We start from the raw sequence: 19,276 nt of genomic DNA, 5'->3' as shown, positions 1-19,276 counted from the left end.
TGAAAGACATGATGATCTAAAGTGCACTCATTAGACCACTCGACAACCCAACCCCCACATTTGACATAAGAGAGAGAGATAGAAATGGGATTTAACGTCCACTCGACACAAACTAGGTCATTTCGGGACTAACATATGGTTTAATTTTATTTCAATAATTCGCATGCACGTAGGGGTATTTAGCAGTGGGAGGAAACCGGTTGACATAACAAATGTAGAGGCTTCATACAATTTTACTCTTGTCATTCAAATATTAAATCCATTCTGAATGGTCTCATTCATGTGAACACTTGAACAATAAACATGTGACTGTCAAAATACTAATTCATATAGTCATAATTTAAATGAATACTCTTTGATGGCATTCAAATTTCTTGCATAACATCAAATAACACCTCAATTTTTAGAATTTTACAAAAAAAAATTTGTCACTTTAAATAGTGATATAATAATTCACAAATCTTTGTTCACATTGTCATTGATTGAACAATGTGATGTAAAAACCAACCTATTTTCAACTATTAGCTAAAATCCGACAAGTTGCCTACGGCTCTACTTTGTATTTAACTAAACACAAAGGGGATCAAAAAGAGAATTGAGAACGCGGAAAATTCATAAAGCTTGCCTCAATTACTAATATAACGGATGGTTCCCATCTGTCACTAACTCCCCTTTTATAAAATTATTGACTAATTTATCGGGTTTCATTCTCTCCTTATCATTCGGTAATATTCTACACAAACGCACACACACGCGTCCATGCACGTACAGAACATAACAAAAAATGGAGAGTAATCAGCATTCCTATCAGTGCCAGCTGTTTTTTGACTTGTGTATAATATTAGATGTTTTTTATTGACAGAGATATTGATTTTTGTTGTCTATTTTTACCTGTATATTTGCGGACATCAAACGGTTGTAAATTAAAACAGGTAGTTAAATCTATGATAGCCCAACAGCTGGTTAAAGTGATATTCCCTGGTCTATATCGATTAAATATCACTTATATCAAAACTGATTATGGAATAACAATATGCACCTACAGCTGTAATAATAATTTATCTTTAGAAACCAAAATTATTACAAAATTTTAATATTATTTCATTTTTCTTTGTTATAATTTCACCGGACACATTAATGAATACAGAAATATTTATCATGTAAATTTATCAATATTTGTGCAGCACATTGTTTGGTTAAAAACATTACTGTGAATTTTATTTTCAAGTGAGCTTCAAATTCTAAAAGATGCTTTATGTAAGAGCTAAATCTGCCTATTGCAGGTCTTTTTCATAGCTTCAAATATTGTATAAATTATTATTTATTCACTTGACAAGCCCATAATCAACTCTCTAGACCATCGGATGCCTGAGATATTAAGTGGATTAGACAATGTCTGTCATATCTTCGTTAAATGTTAAAATGGAAGGCACTCACGAAGACTGTCATGGCAGTCATACTTGACAATCAAGACTATTTCTTTTCAAAACTTAAAACATTCATAACTTCTGCCAGAACATATTAATTTTTCATTATCTATTTTAAAACTATTATAGAAAGAACAGTTCTTTATTTAAATCTTACATAGTGCATCTTTAAGGAAGGGTTAACTCAAGGCATTGGACCTCCCAATAACCCAAGAGGTCACAATAAAAATTCAGATATTACTACACCATAAAACTGTTTTATAAAAGGCAATCTATATAATTGGCATCTTGAATTTCTGTGAAAATTATCTTTTTATGAAATAAATGCTTATATTGAAATGGGTTTGATATAAATCTCCTTTTAGACAAAATTTAAACAGTTAGCTCAAATATCTTAACATTTATATGGCTAAAAAAATAAATGAGGAGAGAAAAAAAGATAAATTTCCAAAACTATTATATTTGGATCTAAATCTAAACTAAATATTGAAACCAATATTAATATCTTCCAATCATGGTCAGCCTTAAGCATCCACTGCGCTGTACCGTCCCGGGTCTGTAATGATAGAGACTAAACTTAAAACGAAAAACAAAACAATGATTTTAAGTTATGTTTTAATATTAAATGAATTCTATAAATATAAACATGATAACCCATCTTTAGCATAATATTTTCTTAAGAAACCTATATCCTTGCATCTAAATGGGTGTTTCTCTCTATAAATATTAAGATAATAAAGTATTCTATTTTTATAATATAACACAGTATATGATAGTTTATACCAGAAATTGAACTTTTGTCTTTAATCAAATAAACGAAAAGCAAAATCATCATATCTTAGAGTTTTTCAATTTTGTAATATAAATGAAATGAAATGGGATTTAACGTCCTACTGTTCTGCTCTGAACTGGGCTAATGAAGACAGGCATACACCATACAGTGTGCTATGAGGAGAAATTTTGCCCGACCCAGGGAACTACAGCCTACTCTTATATCGAATTCCAACTGTCAAGGGATATTTTACGTGCACACCAATGTGTACATGTGACCTTGGTTTTCCGTCTCATCTGAATGACTAAGACACTAACAAGGGGGAACCACCCCCGAAAAATCTGGATGAACTTTCTCGACCAATGGAGGGATCGAACACCCGACCTCCAGGCTAGCGAGCCAGCGTCTTACCCACTTAGTCATCGAGATCCCCCATTTTTGTAATACAAAGTACAGATAAATTCAATGAAATGGGGTTTAAAGTCCTACACTTCTGCACCGACTCTGCTAATGAAGACACATTATTTACAACTTTAAGAGAGGTTGGATAGACGAATGTTTTAACGCATGTGCTTTAGATCATGAGGTTTGTCGCAGGTAAATGACAAGGAGTAGGGTCGCTTGTTCAACCTCCTGGGTTTTCTCTCCGCAAGCGAATTATTGAAATAAAATTGAACCGTATGTTAGTCCTGAAATGACATAGTTTGCATCAAGTGAAGATTAAACTCCATTTCTCACAACTTTTAAAAAATAAAGTTCCTAGAATTCATGTTATAACCAAAAGCAACACAAACAGCATGTGAACTTATTTCTAAAGATAAAATAAATAGAGAAATGCATAATAGAAAGAATCCATGTTGAAGTGGCGGGTTTTAAAATAGAATGCTGGGGTGTGATCGGAGAACAATAAGTCTCCTCCAAGAACAACACGTGCTTAGTTTACTAATACTTGTCTTGTGATCTATTGTGTCGCATCCTTTTTTACGTTAACATGTTTTTGGATCAATAAGCGTGACCAATCACAATAGAGTATGTCATTATTTGTCAACTCTTATTTAGACAGATTAACACTAGGCTACATCTAATAGAGTGGTTTTACAAGAATAGCTCGGGCCTTAGGCAAACAATACTTTATTCATTCGTTTTACTCTGATTTTACATAATTAGAGCCCAATGGACACTACTCTTTATCCTCAGAACTTTATTAGTTTTAAAAATAATTGTCTGGGGATAAAAATCATGTTCTCCTTGATCACGGAAATTACGTGATGGCTAAATAAGTCTTTATTTCAAAACATTCCCAGATTTAAAATTCCATTTTTGAACAGAACATGGAATACATCTTGAACATGTCATCTGGTTTTAAATGACTTATTTTCTCCAATAAGACACAAAAGAGTATACTAATATCAGGAAATCCTAGTCAGGAGTTCATAGGCGTAGGAGCCGGGGGGGCAGGGGGGTCATTTGCCCCCCAAAAAATTTATTTTCGGGCAATGAAAAATTTGACGACCTTTTTTTTCTATTAACGTTTCGAGAAAAAATATAACTAACTTATTTCTATGAGATCCACACTGCCCGAAAAGTATTTTCTCGTCTTTTTCTTGTCCACTGCATGCCCAAAAATATGCCCGAAGCTCTCTTATGATAGGTATGCCCGAAAAAACGGTATTGATTTCGGGCAATTTTCTCTTATGCCCCCCTGAATTACTTTGAGCTCCTACGCCTATGCAGGAGTTACATGTCCTAACAAAAGTATCTACATCAAACTAATCTGATTAATTTTTCTAGTTTTGTTCATCTTTTCCTTTTCCCATCCTTCCTTCTTTTGTATCTATGTGATATTTCCCTTTGCACCCAAAAAAGACTATATATGATATCAATATTAAATCATATCCCATGAAATACTAATTTAAACTCTGGTAATTCAATTATAATAAAAAGTGTGTGTGTGTGGGGGGGGGGGCTGCAATGGATCGTACTGGCATACACTTTAGATCACAAAGTTAATTCAAGTCAAAAAGATCAGGGTTTCCTCCTACTGACGAAAAACATACAAGATTTATGTCTCAAAATGACCTAGTTTTTATTGAATGTACTTGTTTTATTTAGAATTGATAAAAATGACCTAGTTTGTGTCGAGTGGACTTTTTTTTGTTTTGAATTGTCCAAAATGTTATAAATCTTCCTTTTATTTAAACTATAACTGGATAAGTTCTGACACAGATGTTGAGATGTGTGGTCTGTTGAAACATTATTTCAGGTCATGCACCCCCTTGGGCTTTTTGATACCATATGGTAGACTTACAGTGTATTTAACCATATTTCCAAATAACCATGGAATATAAATCAGAGTAACAAGACCTACTAATATTCACTTGTCTTTCGATCCCACATTTGTACGAGCAGAGTAGGGTCATCTGCCTAAACTCATGGGATTTCTCTGGGTGTTAACTTAACCTTGTGGGTTTCCTCGGGGTACTCTGGTTTCCTACCATTGCTAAAGACCCCTATGTGCAAACGATTTATTGAAATACCACATGTTAGTCTTGAAATGAGTTTTGAGTGGATGTTAATCTCTCCCTCTCTCTCTCTCTCTCTCTACTACTTCACTCCCCCTCTCTCCCCCCCCCTCTTTTAATGCTTCATAATACACACCAGTAAATTAAATGAAAATAAAACACAAGTCTTGTCTATACATTTAACCTTCAGACCTATTAAATTTTTTAGATGTGAATCAAGATCAAATAAACAGATTATACTTTTGTAACATTTGGTGCAATGATATTACCTCTGACAATTGCAGACCTTCTGAAGTTTACCATGTAACTGATAAATACACCAGCTTCGTTTTTTTTTCTTCACAAAATCCATAAACTACAGGAGACAAGAACGACCACCATCTTTTGTTTCTGGCATCAATGGTATTTTGATACTTCCTGAGAGGTTTAAATCTTTGAGAGATTTTTTTTCATATCTGGCCTGTAGCGTGACGAACACACACACGGTGCGTGTGCACGGGGTTAGAGAACATGCATCTGTTCATATTGACAGACAGTTGGGGTTAACATGGACTTGAGAGGGTATAATGTTATAAATAATGGGGTATAATTACTTCTTTAACTGAATGACATGACTAATATGCTATGATTTTTGGGGAGGGATGTTTTTTTGCAAATTGTCTTTTTCTGATTTTGATTTCTACAGCAAGAGAGAGGGAGATGGGGTTTAATATGCACTCGACTCGACTATGTTATTTTGGGACAAACATACAGATTTATTTTATCTTTTTTTAAATAATTTGCTTTCATGTAGGGATCTTTAGCATTGGTAGGAAATGAAAGAAATAACCCACGACCCTGTTCCTTGTCAGGTATAAGCTTGGGATAACAACCAAGTAACTTGACTAAATAGCTGACCTTATGATCGAAACCACTGAACCCTCTGTTCTTCTGTGGATGACCATCAACAAATAAATAATGAGGTATTTTATCTACAATAATTGTAGTAGTAGATCATATAGTCAACCTCTACATGCCAATCATAGATGAGGAAAATAATATGAATGTCAAAATTGTTATGATTTTTACAACTGATCAAAACATGTGTTTTTTACTGACAGTAATGTTCGGCTGACTGCTAATCTTTCTTATATATCAGGTGAATCTATACGCATTCTTGTATTTTTATCCTGATTTCATCAGCACAGTGGTAAAATAGAACCATCTTGTGAGGAAAAACAACACCACTTACATAAGATAAGATGCAAATTTATTGTACCAAAACATTCATTATATGATAAGCAACAAGCAATTAAAATATCTACTTTTCTGCACCAACCGGGATAATGAATATGGGCATACAGTGTGCTGTGAGGGGAATTTTGCCCGGACAGTGGTGCTATGGCCTCTCCATATTTTGAATTGCAACTGTCAAGGGTTCTTTTACATGTACATAGGACCTCGTTATTTTTCAACCCATCAGAACAACTTGATGTTGTTCCTTCGCCCTCTGTCCTGCATCAATGAAATAGGGGGAAACTAGGCTGGGAAATCGCAGGGAACTTTCTCAGCCAACACTGGGATCAAATCCTAGACCTAAAAAATTCTGATTAGTGAGATAGCACTTACATACTGAGCCACTGTGGCTCCCTTATTAAACAAAGAAGTCATATTAGTCTGTATCACTACAAGCATGTTGACTGTACAACACAGTCAATACTTACGACTGGCTCCCAGAAACATTCACTTGATTTGATATTTGTTGTTTATTTCTCGCAATACCTGCGTAGATTGTCTTGTCCACAGGTTTGTCTTATCAGATTTGTTTAGTGTGTAGTGCAGTCTTCAGTCACATACTATTACTACTTGAGCACATACATATATCTTTAATCTTTAAATGTTTCAGACTGGCTTAAAACCCCATTAAAATTTTGGTTATATCAAAAGACATAAACTATTTGAAGAACTCAAACAATTAACACATTGTTGTCTTATCAATAATAAAGTAAAATAAATTGCTCGAAACATTAACCTTTGACTTTTAATACCCTTTAATACTGATTATAAAAAAGACTTTTGACCTTTCAATATCTTTGCATTAACTTTGAAATTCTGTCTGTACACATATTGAAACACTTTTATTTTTGTTACTTCATAGCAGGGTTACAATTCGAACTTTTATTCAAAGAGTATTTCCCCTTATTTATGACTTCTAAACTTTTTAAATGCCACAATTTAAATACCTATCCCATTTATTTTGAAAACATATCATGTTCAAATGTGAACTGCATTCCAAACTAAAATTTTCAGTGATCTATATTAACATAGAATACAAACACTTCCAATCTCATTCAAGTTTTGGTCGTCGTGTGGTCTATGAAACCTGCACATTCTAGATCATAAAGTCTGAGAGGGATGGGCATGCTCCAGATCATAAAGTCTGAGGGGGATGGGCATGCTCTAGATCATAAAGTCTGAGGGGGATGGGCATGCTCTAGATCATAAAGTCTGAGGGGGATGGGCTCACTCTAGATCATAAAGTCTGAGAGGGATGGGCATGCTCCAGATCATAAAGTCTGAGGGGGATGGGCATGCTCTAGATCATAAAGTCTGAGAGGGATGGGCTTGCTCTAGATCATAAAGTCTGAGGGGGATGGGCTCACTCTAGTTCATAAAATCTGAGAGGGATTGTTTTGGCCATGATATTCACAAAATGTAAGAACAAAATCCCAAATGGATATACAAACTGTGTGAAACTCTCTTCTGAAATTAATTTGTATACAAGACACAGGCATAGACAACAGCAGAAAAATGTCAAAATTATATGTTTTTGTACTCACCATTTGTGCAGTGTTCTTTGGTTTTAATTTTATATCCTTAACTTTGTCATTTGCTGAAAAGATAAAATCAAAGAAATTTATCAAAAAATCTGAAGGTATTCTCCAATAAATTTGTGATAATAGTTTGAATAAAATTAAATATTGATCAAAATGAAATGATGTAATATTCAATAATAATCAGATGAGGAGTGGTATCAGATGTTCTAGAAAGATTAAGATGTTATTCTCCAGTAAAATTGAGAATACAATCAAATATTTGGCAAATGATCAGGATGTACTATTCAATATTACTAAAATGAGAAGTGGTATCATATGTTCTAGAAAAATTAAGATGTTATTCTCCAGTAAATTTGAGAATAAAATTGGCAAATGATCTGGATGTAATATTCAATATTACTAAAATGAGAAGTGGTATCGGCTATTCTGATCTATTATTGCATAGCTATATTCTGATTAAAGTCTTCTGGGGATTACAATATTCATATTTTAGGATGACAGATAAAATATAGCGGGGTCTCTTGAGTATAGGGCAAGGTCATTTCGCCCTAAACATTTTCTTTGTCTTATGATCCAAGATTTAATTAAGATTACATGAAAAACAGAGAACTTGGGAATCAATTTTTAAATGCTATAGTATTTTAGAAAGTTGATTAGGCTCATGTGTTTTATTTTCTTTTCAAACTTTTCCAAGGTTTTTTTCTAGCCTTAAAAATTAGTATCAATTTGTGTAAATTTAAAAAAAGAATTGAAAAAATTGTCAATGGACAAATGAAACATTGAATAAATAATGACTGCCTCAATTTGTAACAAAGATCGTTTACACGCGGCCATTACTGAAAACTCTGTAATTAAATCATGTAACTGACTCATCACGGATTTTAGCAAGTCGGAAATTTTCTTGCCGTATGATGAATGATAAATAATTTATTACAGCTGATGAAGAGATAGAATATGATGGATTATGTTGGCATTCAGGCGCTGTTAGTTCGGCTAGTTGAATGAAGAAGTGTTACAGAAAAAGGACTCCAAAACCCAGAGATCCATGCATGAAAATGTCATTTTGATCAAAAGAGAACCTACCAGGAATACAATATACCTATTTTAATAATGAATTGAAAATTTCATACATGAAAATGTCATTTTGATCAAAACATAATTTACCAAAAAATAAAATATACTGATTCAATTGTGATAGGTGTCAAAGTTTACATATTCTGATGGTGTCAAAGTTCACATATTCTGATGGAAACTAACATCTTATTTGTTAATGTATGTGTTCTGATTTCAATTCATACATTTTTAGTCTGTTCAACTGCATTAATACGACCATAGAAATTATATTGAGTTCCATTTCAAAGTCTCACTTAACCAGGACAATATAGCCCAAATTCTGTTTTGTTTTAATTATGAAGTCTCAACTATCCAGGAAATATATTACCCAAACAAGAGTTAATTATTGTAAAATAGATGAGTGTTACGGTATTTGGTTTGAAAGAAAAGCAGCAGGACACCATCCAACCATGTGACTCATTCTCATAAAAACCAAAACCATGTCCTGTCACAGTTCAGGACTGTGTTCGGGATAATTTATTCCTCATTTTTTATTGTCAAATTCCTGCGAGAAATGTCATACTGAATTGATGAAATCTTTTCATCACACTTGATGAAGGGTCATGTGACGTTATTTGAATTGATTATTTGTAAAACTATGGCTTCAAGTCTGCAACTGCAAGTCGTAAATTTCTTTAAGAAAATGCTCATAAATTTTCTCGGGTTCCATTGTCCCTTTCTTGCTTGGTTGTTGAACAAGTTGATGCATAAAAACTAATTAGATCTTGATGTCTGCTGAAATTTGAAAGTGCTTGCTTTCCATGTTTTATTGTATTTGTTGCTATTGACGATAGCCTAAAACCATAAATTACATTTGATTATTGCAGTTTTTCTTTTTGATGTTGACAACTTCCTTAGCAGCATGAATTACAGTCCTTAATGATTTCTTTGTGTATTAAATAAATGAAAATCTTCTGAAATATTTAGACATTTCAAACAACCAGTAATAGATCATAAACTGTCGTACAATTAAGGCTGACCTGATTGTCTCATTTTAGCTGAGAAATAATCATCATGTTTAAACAATTTTGTTAAATGGCATACAATTGTCTAGCGGCAAAAGTACAACACATTCTGTCTTGACTGCAACACAGCTGTCAAATCTTGGGGAGCGTACCATCCTGCCATAGGGGCTGGCGTATTAGGCCTAATTTTAAACCCATCTTTTTTGAGAAATCATTATAAAAGCAGCATTTTGTTGACTAACAGTTATCATGGATTGAGAATATCCAGTGATTAAAGTTGCCTTCTTATCTTCTTGGTTGTTTAACATCTGCTTCCATAAAAGTGATATTGCAGACAATTAAAAGTTGCCAAGAACTTCCAAAATTAAAACAGTTTTTTCCAAAACATGACAGATGGATAGTCCTCTGCTTTTTTCAAAAAGTATTTATGATTGTGTATTGTCTTAAATTACATATTTATTCCAGTGTGCGAAGGGTGTGATTTCCAAAATTTTCTACTTTAAATATATCTGAGCAAACAATTTAAATCCAACAATTTTAAGACCAGATTCTAAAAAAAAACATTGGCAATTTATCAGTTGTCTATCTATACAGACGTGCTTTAACTCAGAACTGTGAAACAAAGCCTTAATCATCCCAACATATCAATTAATATCTGACATATATCGTCTGGGTTTGTTAATCGTATGTATTTAAAATCATTCAAGCAAAATAACATCTAATTTGTGTGCCAATCAGATAATTACACACAGAACGATTAGGGTTAGATTTATCAATTACTTTCATTTTTAAAAGTTTAACCATCTGACATATGTATATAACATTTTGGTTATTGATACAAACATGTTATTTTCCTTCTTATTACAAAAACATTCCCAACTAAGATTTGATTCACTTCCTGAATGCCGCTGATCTTGTTTGAACAGTATGTAATTTTCACAGCATCAGCATAATCCAATTCTAAAATGTAATCAAACTGATTTCTTAAACAAGCATTATGTAAGATTTAAATAAAGAGCTGGCCATTCTCTCTATAACAGTTCAAAAATAGATAATACAAAATGAATATATTGCAACTTTCATTCAAATTACTTTATTTTTAGCGAAGTTATCAATGGTTGTAGTTTTGACAAGATGTGTGCATTAATCGTCACCACCGTACTGGTCAATCGAGTCTTAAATGGCCAAACCATTCAGATCTACTTAAAATCAGAGCCATCCGATGACATCGAGAATTATTATGGATTGTCAGTTTAATAAATGTCTAATTAATAATTTATACAACATTTAAGGTCCAAATAAAGACCTGCCAAATTATTTGTGGAATTTTTAATTCATAATATATTTGTAAATACTAAAAACAATAGAACCATTTTTGGACAACGTTCATAATATTGTAGTTTGAATGGGTTAAAAAAATTCCCTGAAATGACAATGAACAACTTGAAGTTGTAAAGATTTAGGACGATTTTTAAAAGTAATATACACATGTGAATGAATGAAAGTGCAAGTATTGTGACTAAAATAAAGTGCAGAATACAAATTAATATTCTAATTAACTTATTAAAATCAAATTAAGAAAGAGGGATAATTTGATTTCATTATGAAGCTGGTTAGATTGCGAAAAAAGAGAGAGAGAGAGAAATGGGGTTTAATGTCCACTCGACACAAACTAGGTCATTTCGGGACTAACACATGGTTTTAATTTTTATTTCAATAATTCGCTTGCGCTTAGGGGTCTTTAGCACATGCTAACCATTCAGACACCCAACACCCCAGATTGGGAAAAGCCTCTTAACTACATGTATTCCAACAACGGGAAACTTTTAGGTAAATTTTCTTCAACAGATTCCATGCCTCCTTAATAATACAAACTGAACAGACCTAATCATTTTTATCTATGTACTAACATTAAAGGCTCAATACCACTCTTGTTGTAATATGTCCCAATCTTTATTCTGGTCAACAAATTGTACTATTTTACAGTTTTCCAATTAATTGATGACACAAATTTCATCTTAACACACCTAATTTAAAAAATTGGAAAAATTCAACTAAATGATTTGAAAAGTCTAACGTAAACCTTTTCAAATGTGACTTGGATTAAAAAATATTTTCGAACCCTCTGGACAAGTAAAATAGGATGTAATGGATAATTTACACACCAGGTAGGACACTTAAACATCTAATACTTAGAATAAGGCTAATATTTATTTACTGGAGCTGTCAAGCTAGCAAGAGTGTTATTGTCCCTTTAAGATTTCTTACAAACATACAAACTTCCATGGCATACACTAGTATAATACCATTTTTGGGAAATTTTCTCTTTTTTGTGAGTGTTTTCATTTTATTTCTATTCACCTGATTTGATAGTGCTTGTTTGACAGTGTCTGACAATGTCTGCATGATGTGTCTTGCTTGGGGTTGCTGTTTGTTTCAAGTGTTGTGAGTTTTTTCTGCACTTATTATTAGAAGAGTTATTCCCCTTTATTCTTTAAATTTGTATCTATCCCCTGACCAATTCCAATAAAATTTACTGATATTCAATAATTCACTCAGAGGCTTTCTGCTATGCGATAGATGTACACAGCTTTATGTATAAAATCACTTTCTTTAGCCCAAAGACTTAAGAGAAGCAACTACTGTATAAAATCTTGTAATACTAGTTTTTATTAGTGTCTTCTTCACTATTAAAGAGTTGTCTCCCTTTAATCTCCAAATAAATGTTTTTAAGATGTAGAAATTTCCAGACCTGGATTACGATTCTGTAGCATCCTACACCAAGTGGGCTAATGAAGATATACATATGCCATACCGGGAATTTAATTCATATTTAAATCAAATTAATTAAAAACATAATCAAGGAATAATTAATCAGTGATTGAAAATTCAGAATTTTCATACAGTTCTTCATTGTACCCACTAATCTGAAGGGTATTCAAATTCAAAGCCCATGAATGAAAATTGATAAAATAGTGAAATGGCCATTTATGATATTCACAACAATTCTGAATTTCAACATGCCTCATTTGTATGACACAGTCAATATTTTAGGACTGATGGAAGCAGGTGATGACGATATTAACATTAAAAACTTACATAAAAAAAAATAATCAGTTTTTGTTATTTTTTTTAATATATGTGTGTTGATTTAATTATGTTATTGTAATAGAAAAATTAAATATAGTGTAATAGTATTGGCTAAGACCTCGATACATTTCAGTTGGCATATTGATAATCACATTTTTTACGGCATATTTTTTTTTTTTAATTCATTCTAGTAGAAAATGAGACTTGACACTGATTTTCAGAAAAACAATAAAATACCACATATGTGCTGCCTGTGTCTGCCAGGTTATTTAACAAAGCCGGGTGCTTAAAATCATTGTTAACTGTAGTTAAAAGCTAAAAGTGTCACTTAAATCAACATATTTAGGTTTTTTAAGAAATTGGTGTATCACAATAATATAAAAATTGTTCTACTTACTGACAGCTTCAATGACATCTGCTAACAGAACCCCATCAGATATGTCCTGTTGCAGATCGGATATAAACTTTTTATTCCGTGATTTCTCCAAATAATGGTTGGCCCAGTCTGTGTAGATCTACAAAATAAAATGGAATAACGATATAATATAACACTCAAAAATGTTTGAAATAGACAACAACCCACATAATTTGTTTCAGAAATAACCACACATCCATCATCCGTCATTTGACTGATTGGTTTCACCAAGGTAATATCAAGATCCCTAAAATCTTATAATGAACCACACAAGTGACACAACCGCATGGACCAATTTTATTTCAATTTGTCGTAAACTTAACTAAAAATGTCTTTTTTTCATAACGCTATAAATGTCTTTTTTTCATAAATGTCTTTTTTTCATAATGCTATAAATTCTCCTTTGATCAAGTTGTCCTTGACTTATTTTTTATCGTTATACTATAATAGCAAACACCTTAAGTTCAATATATAAAAGGTCTTAGAGAGATCCCCCAAAAAAGGCTTAAATGTCTTTTTTTCATAATGCTATAAATTCTCCTTTGATCAAGTTGTCCTTGACTTATTTTTTATCGTTATACTATAATAGCAAACACCTTAAGTTCAATATATAAAAGGTCTTAGAGAGATCCCCCAAAAAAGGCTTAAAACGATTTCATCTGATCAGTAAACCTACCTTAGACTTGAATTTATCATTGAACATGCCGTGAAACGAATCGTCGGTCATGTCAGTTGTCGTAGGAGACAAGGTGTCTTTACACCGAGATCCCAGACAGTTAAACATGAGGGGAGATAACTAGTAACTCGATTGACAATAAAAATATGTCGAAATCATTTGTTATAATCCATACTCAGACACGAGAAACATGTTCTCACATTTAACTCTCATATTAACAACGCAAATAATTCAGACAAAGACAGCTTTTAGAGATTGATTCCTTAAAAGGTCAACTCTTGCACCGTTCTTTAAGTGTTCCTAATTCCCATGACATTGGTAATGTTCACTGACATTTACATACAGGCTGTACACATGCAAACTTTTCTAGCAATAAAAAAAATCGTATTGTATAGTTATCCTTTTCTATTATTTCGTGATCACTATGAAGTCTTGATCAGTTCAAAACAAAAGGTCACTATGAACTCTTGTCAATAGTATTATTTTTGAACAAATGATTACTAGGGACAATTGTCAAAAATATAAATTCAAAACAAATGATTATTGCTCAACATCACTATCAATTTGATCAGTACATGTATAAATTAAATCATGATTCCATTATTCCAGTCAATATACTTAGATTGTTAATAATATCCTATATTAAATACAAGCAATATATTAAACAAGGCTCCAATATTAAACAGAATCCCTTGAATAAATGATATATCAGTTATTATTCATGAACGCTGTACAACAGAATCCTTTGAATCAAATATATTTCTATATTCCTGAACGTTGTACATATTTCTATATTAAACAGATTTCCTTGAATCAAATCTAGAAATGTCACTATTCACAGACGCTATACACATATTCCTACATTAAACAGAATCCTTGTATCAAATATAGATACATTATTATTCATGTATATATTCCTTTAGAAGCTGTCCTTTGTCTCTCACTCAATAGATATAGATTATGTAACACTACTTCTCCTTCAATACACATGTCCACATCAGGGGTTCTATAGTTCTTACTTTACGTGACTTTCTGAATTATTAATAACTATATCTATCTTATTGTATTTCACAACCATTATTTCCTATTATTCGACATCCTTATGCCAGTGCACATAATTATTCCCTGTTTTAAATGGATTTTCTATGCAATGATCAAGAACAATGAACAGAGTAAAATAATAAGCTCTTATCCTTTTAACTTGTTAATAATAGGTGTGGTGCATTTTCTACTTGGCACAGAGGGCATAAAGGAACTATGATTGTCGTTTTCCGCACAACCATACACATATTCATAAAAATGCCCATATTATTATCTTCATATTTCCGTCTTTTGTTATGATTTAATTCTGAGAATGATGAGATCGACACATATTTCTAATCCCAAAAATATCAGCATTTCCAAGCATGGACACTGACAGTTCATCAAATTCTCCGCCCTAGTCTGCATATTTATGTCAAATGAAATATCAATTCATGGAAGTTATTCAATTGGTTTGTCATTTATTCAATAAATAACATTATTATATTGTACATATCATTGGATATATGAGTAATAAACCAAGTTTCATTGTGTAACAGCTGTCACAGCTAAATACTCATCATTCTCCATAATAATATACTGTAGAATACATAAAACCACATAACATCTAATAATTAAAACATGTTACTGAAATTCAAATTCAAATAAAACTCCATAATTAAGATGTCTGGGATTAAATTGTCCACAGAGAAAATATTACAAATATTCTTCGTTGGACTGAAAAGAAATTTATTCCACCTGTCTGTCTTGGAATATGGAATTAAGATGCAGAACCATCCGGGATAAAATTATCCACAAATATTCTTCCTTGGATCCCCCCAAAAATTCCAGCGGCCTTGGAAAACGAAATGAAGATGCAGAACTGTCTGGGATAAAATTGTCCACAACAAAAAAAATATCACAAATATTCTTCCATGGATTGAAAACAAACGAAATGGACTTTAACGTCCTACTGTTCTACTCCGACTGGGTTAAGGAAGGCGTTGATTGAAAAGAAATATACCACCTGTCTGTGCTTGAATATAAAATAGTTTGATCATTCTACAGTTCAGACTTTTTAATACCATATGTGGTAATCTTCAGGTACAAACTAATAAACAACTCATCAGTATCCATAAAAAGATTGACAAATTCCTTTATTTTTTACATCCATTATCTAACACTACACTCTAGTACTTAAACCTAACGTAGACGTTTTTATGGATCCCAAAGTAGAAATTTACATGTCTGACTAATGGAATGGTCAAAGATTTATATTGTCTTTATGATTATTTTTTTGGGTAGTAGACACAACAATTAATAATTATATGATTATTATATAAGCTAAAGATGAACTGTCTTTTCCAGCAGGGTTTGAACCTTTGAATGAGCTGATCTGAACTACATCAAATGGTCATTTTGTCCAAGAAGTTTTCACCAGATGTTTCTGTGCATTTCTTACTGCAACAAATTACGTAAGCTAACTGAACATCCCATTTATATGAGAAGTGGTATTAGAGTTCTAGAAAGAGAAACCATATCCTGCCTTGAGCACAACTCAATCACATTCACTTAAGGAACATCATATGGTAAGCTCTGTCGATTGTCATCACTATAAACAAAAATGTCTGGAGAAAATGGTTATGATTCTGTCCAATAATCACAGCCTACTGCCATACCTCAATCCAAATGATTTAAGATTTTTTTCAGAAGGCATACACTGCAACTTCTGTGTTGATTCTTATCATGATTTATAGCCTCAAATAAATGAAAATACAATCATTTTATAAAATATCCAAACAAATCTACGATCAGACGAAGCTTAGTATTACTGAATCAATCGAAGATCATTGGCCAGTTCTGAAGGTGTAAAAAGCTCCTGGTGATAAAATAGTATATAAATAAGGATTGGTTGTATCTCCATTAACATTCAAATGGTGTAATATCACCTTCTGCTAGCCTTTATCTGATCTGTCAGAACGAATTGCTTTTTCGGAATTTCTAACAGTAATGGACTTGTGGGTAAAGTTATAAATCATTTATTATTTTAGCAGGTCGCTGTCAAAGTAATCCCTTGGGTTTGTCTTGCATGTACAATTGTTGTGGTATATAAAAGGTGTAAAATCACCAATGCCTAATGGAAATATTGCAAAATTGTATTTTAATATACCGGAGCTAGTTCTGGCTTCTCCGAAATGTTGTCTGCGATCTCACTGTTGCGAAAACAGATATTAAACCACTATTAGTAAATTCCTAAAAGTTAAGTGCAGGAGGACTGCACTACATACAAGACAAAACCTACAAGATAAACCTGCAGAAAAGACAGAATACATGACATTGCAAGAAATAAACAATAAATATCAAATCAAGTTTCATATTCTCCTACACATTGTCAGAGATGGAGAGAGAGAGAGAAATGGGGTTTAACGTCCACTCGACAAAGACTAAGTCATTTCGGGACTAACATATGGTTTTAAATTTATTTCAATAATTTGCTTGCGCGTAGGGATCTTTAACAGTTGGAGGAAACCGGAGGACCCGGAGAAAACCCACGAGGTTGGACAGGCGACCCCACTCCTTGTCATGTACAACCGGGGATTCGAAACCACGCCTGTTGACTCAATGACAGGCCTTATGATACAGCGTGCGTGTCAGAGATTGAGTTAAACGTCCACTCAACACAAACTAGGTCATTTCGGGACTTGCGCGTATAGGGGTCTTTAGTAGAAAACCCACAAGGTTGGACAGGTGACACTACTCAATAACAGACCTTATGATACAACACACACGAGCTAACCATTCGGCCATACCCCCCCCCCCCTCTATATGCATTTGAAAATAAATTGTCTATTTGAATGAAATCAGTTTCTATATAATAAACTGTCTGTAATGTATATTGGACAATAGTGTGTATGCAAGCATGCCAAGAAATTGGTAAAGATATTCTGAAAAAACATGTGCTTTTTAAATGCCAGTAGTACACAAAAATTTAAGATATTCCACAACTTGTTAGAATAAAATACCTCATATGTTTTACATTAAATCAGAAGTATTCAGAACTAAGGACTGAATATTCTTATATTTAATAGCTGCGCTACACAGAACTTCCACAATGAGAGATGCCAATTTCAATTGAGAAATGTTTTCAAGAGTTTTTTTTTACAAGTAAGCAAGCACAACAACTACTACAACCTATATATTCTTAAATAGACGAACAGTTTTCAGTTCAGGAGTAAATCTTATCAAATTGACATCAGATTTGCCAACCAATCGGCTTAAATACAAAAAGATCTACCAAGAATTGTGAGCTCATACACAGTAGCAGACTAGGGTTTAAAACTAGTCTGGGGTCCATTAATCATCAATAGAATTTCGGCAGTATTTTTATCGAGCCCAGTGGCCCATTTTCTACCCAGCAGTCCCAGCCCACTGGCATTGCATCTGCTCATGTATGAAATTTCAAAATATGCTTTTTTGAAACTTTCAATTTGAGGTTTCAACAGCACCATACTAATAGAATATCACCATATTTCACACATATATCCTGAAATATGCGAACTAAACATTTGTGTACATGGATAATCATTCCAACCACCAGATCTGAACAGGCTGTAAAGCAAATAGATTGTTAACATATTATTCCATTCACAAAACATGCCAGAAGATTGATATATTACCAAAGTGTATGCCAATAATAATTTGCATTCGCTTAATTAATATTTTCTGCCATAGTTGCTTGGCAGACTAATGAGCCAGGGAGAAACAGGCGGAGCAATTTGATTACAAACTCCATAATTTTATCTCCCCAAGGTTATTTTGACATGTGTTTCAATTAAAAGGTAAAAATAATGAATGAATCAAACAGCATTCACCTGTACTTTTAGTACAAATATTTGTAGTTTACGATAAAAATTACAAATTTTTTGTATAATAAAATACTTGTAATTTACTATAGAATTTATAAACTTTTTGTAGAATAAAATATTTGTTCAGCTTTCTCCACTAATCAATTTTACGGCATGGTTTCTCCCACTTCTCAGTGGGGCAGGACAGAGGTCTGGCAAGGGACAATGCATATTTATTTGGATGGGACAAAAAACTGAGGTCCTGTGTACACATTGGCGTGCCCGTAAAAGAACCCTTGACAGTTGGAATTCGTTATAAGAGGAGGCAATAGTGTCACTGTCCAGACAAAATTTTCCTCTAAGTACACTGTATGGTGTACGCTGGACATCATTAGCCCAGTCAGAGCAGAACAGTAGGCCAATAATGTTAAACCCCATTTCATTCTAATTTTTTTAACAATCTTTTGCTGGCTTACTGGCAAGTATTACAATATTTTGACTTCCATTACTAACAATAACGTAATTCCGTTTGATGTTTAACTGCTTGTAACATTATCAATCTTATTAAAAGTATTCATTCAACCAAACAACTAAAAAGGAAAAACACTTGATGAA

At 32.9% G+C, this 19,276-nt stretch overlaps 1 protein-coding gene across 1 annotated transcript in view; it reads right to left on the bottom strand.

Moving 5' to 3' along the window:
- LOC126811771 (neuron navigator 2) overlaps nucleotides 1–19,276 on the bottom strand; it is a 341,849-nt gene that overhangs the window by 175,636 nt on the left and 146,937 nt on the right. The window contains exons 2-3 of the mRNA XM_056098693.1: nucleotides 13,103–13,220; nucleotides 7,541–7,593 (exon numbers count right to left, since the gene is read on the bottom strand). Of these exons, the coding sequence (XP_055954668.1) occupies nucleotides 7,541–7,593; nucleotides 13,103–13,220 (171 nt within the window). The remainder of the gene's footprint in view (nucleotides 1–7,540; nucleotides 7,594–13,102; nucleotides 13,221–19,276) is intronic.

This window comes from Patella vulgata, chromosome 2 (assembly GCF_932274485.2).
Source record: "Patella vulgata chromosome 2, xgPatVulg1.2, whole genome shotgun sequence".
NCBI classification, from domain to species: Eukaryota; Metazoa; Mollusca; class Gastropoda; family Patellidae; genus Patella; species Patella vulgata.
This window is presented reverse-complemented; position numbering and strand designations above follow the sequence as displayed.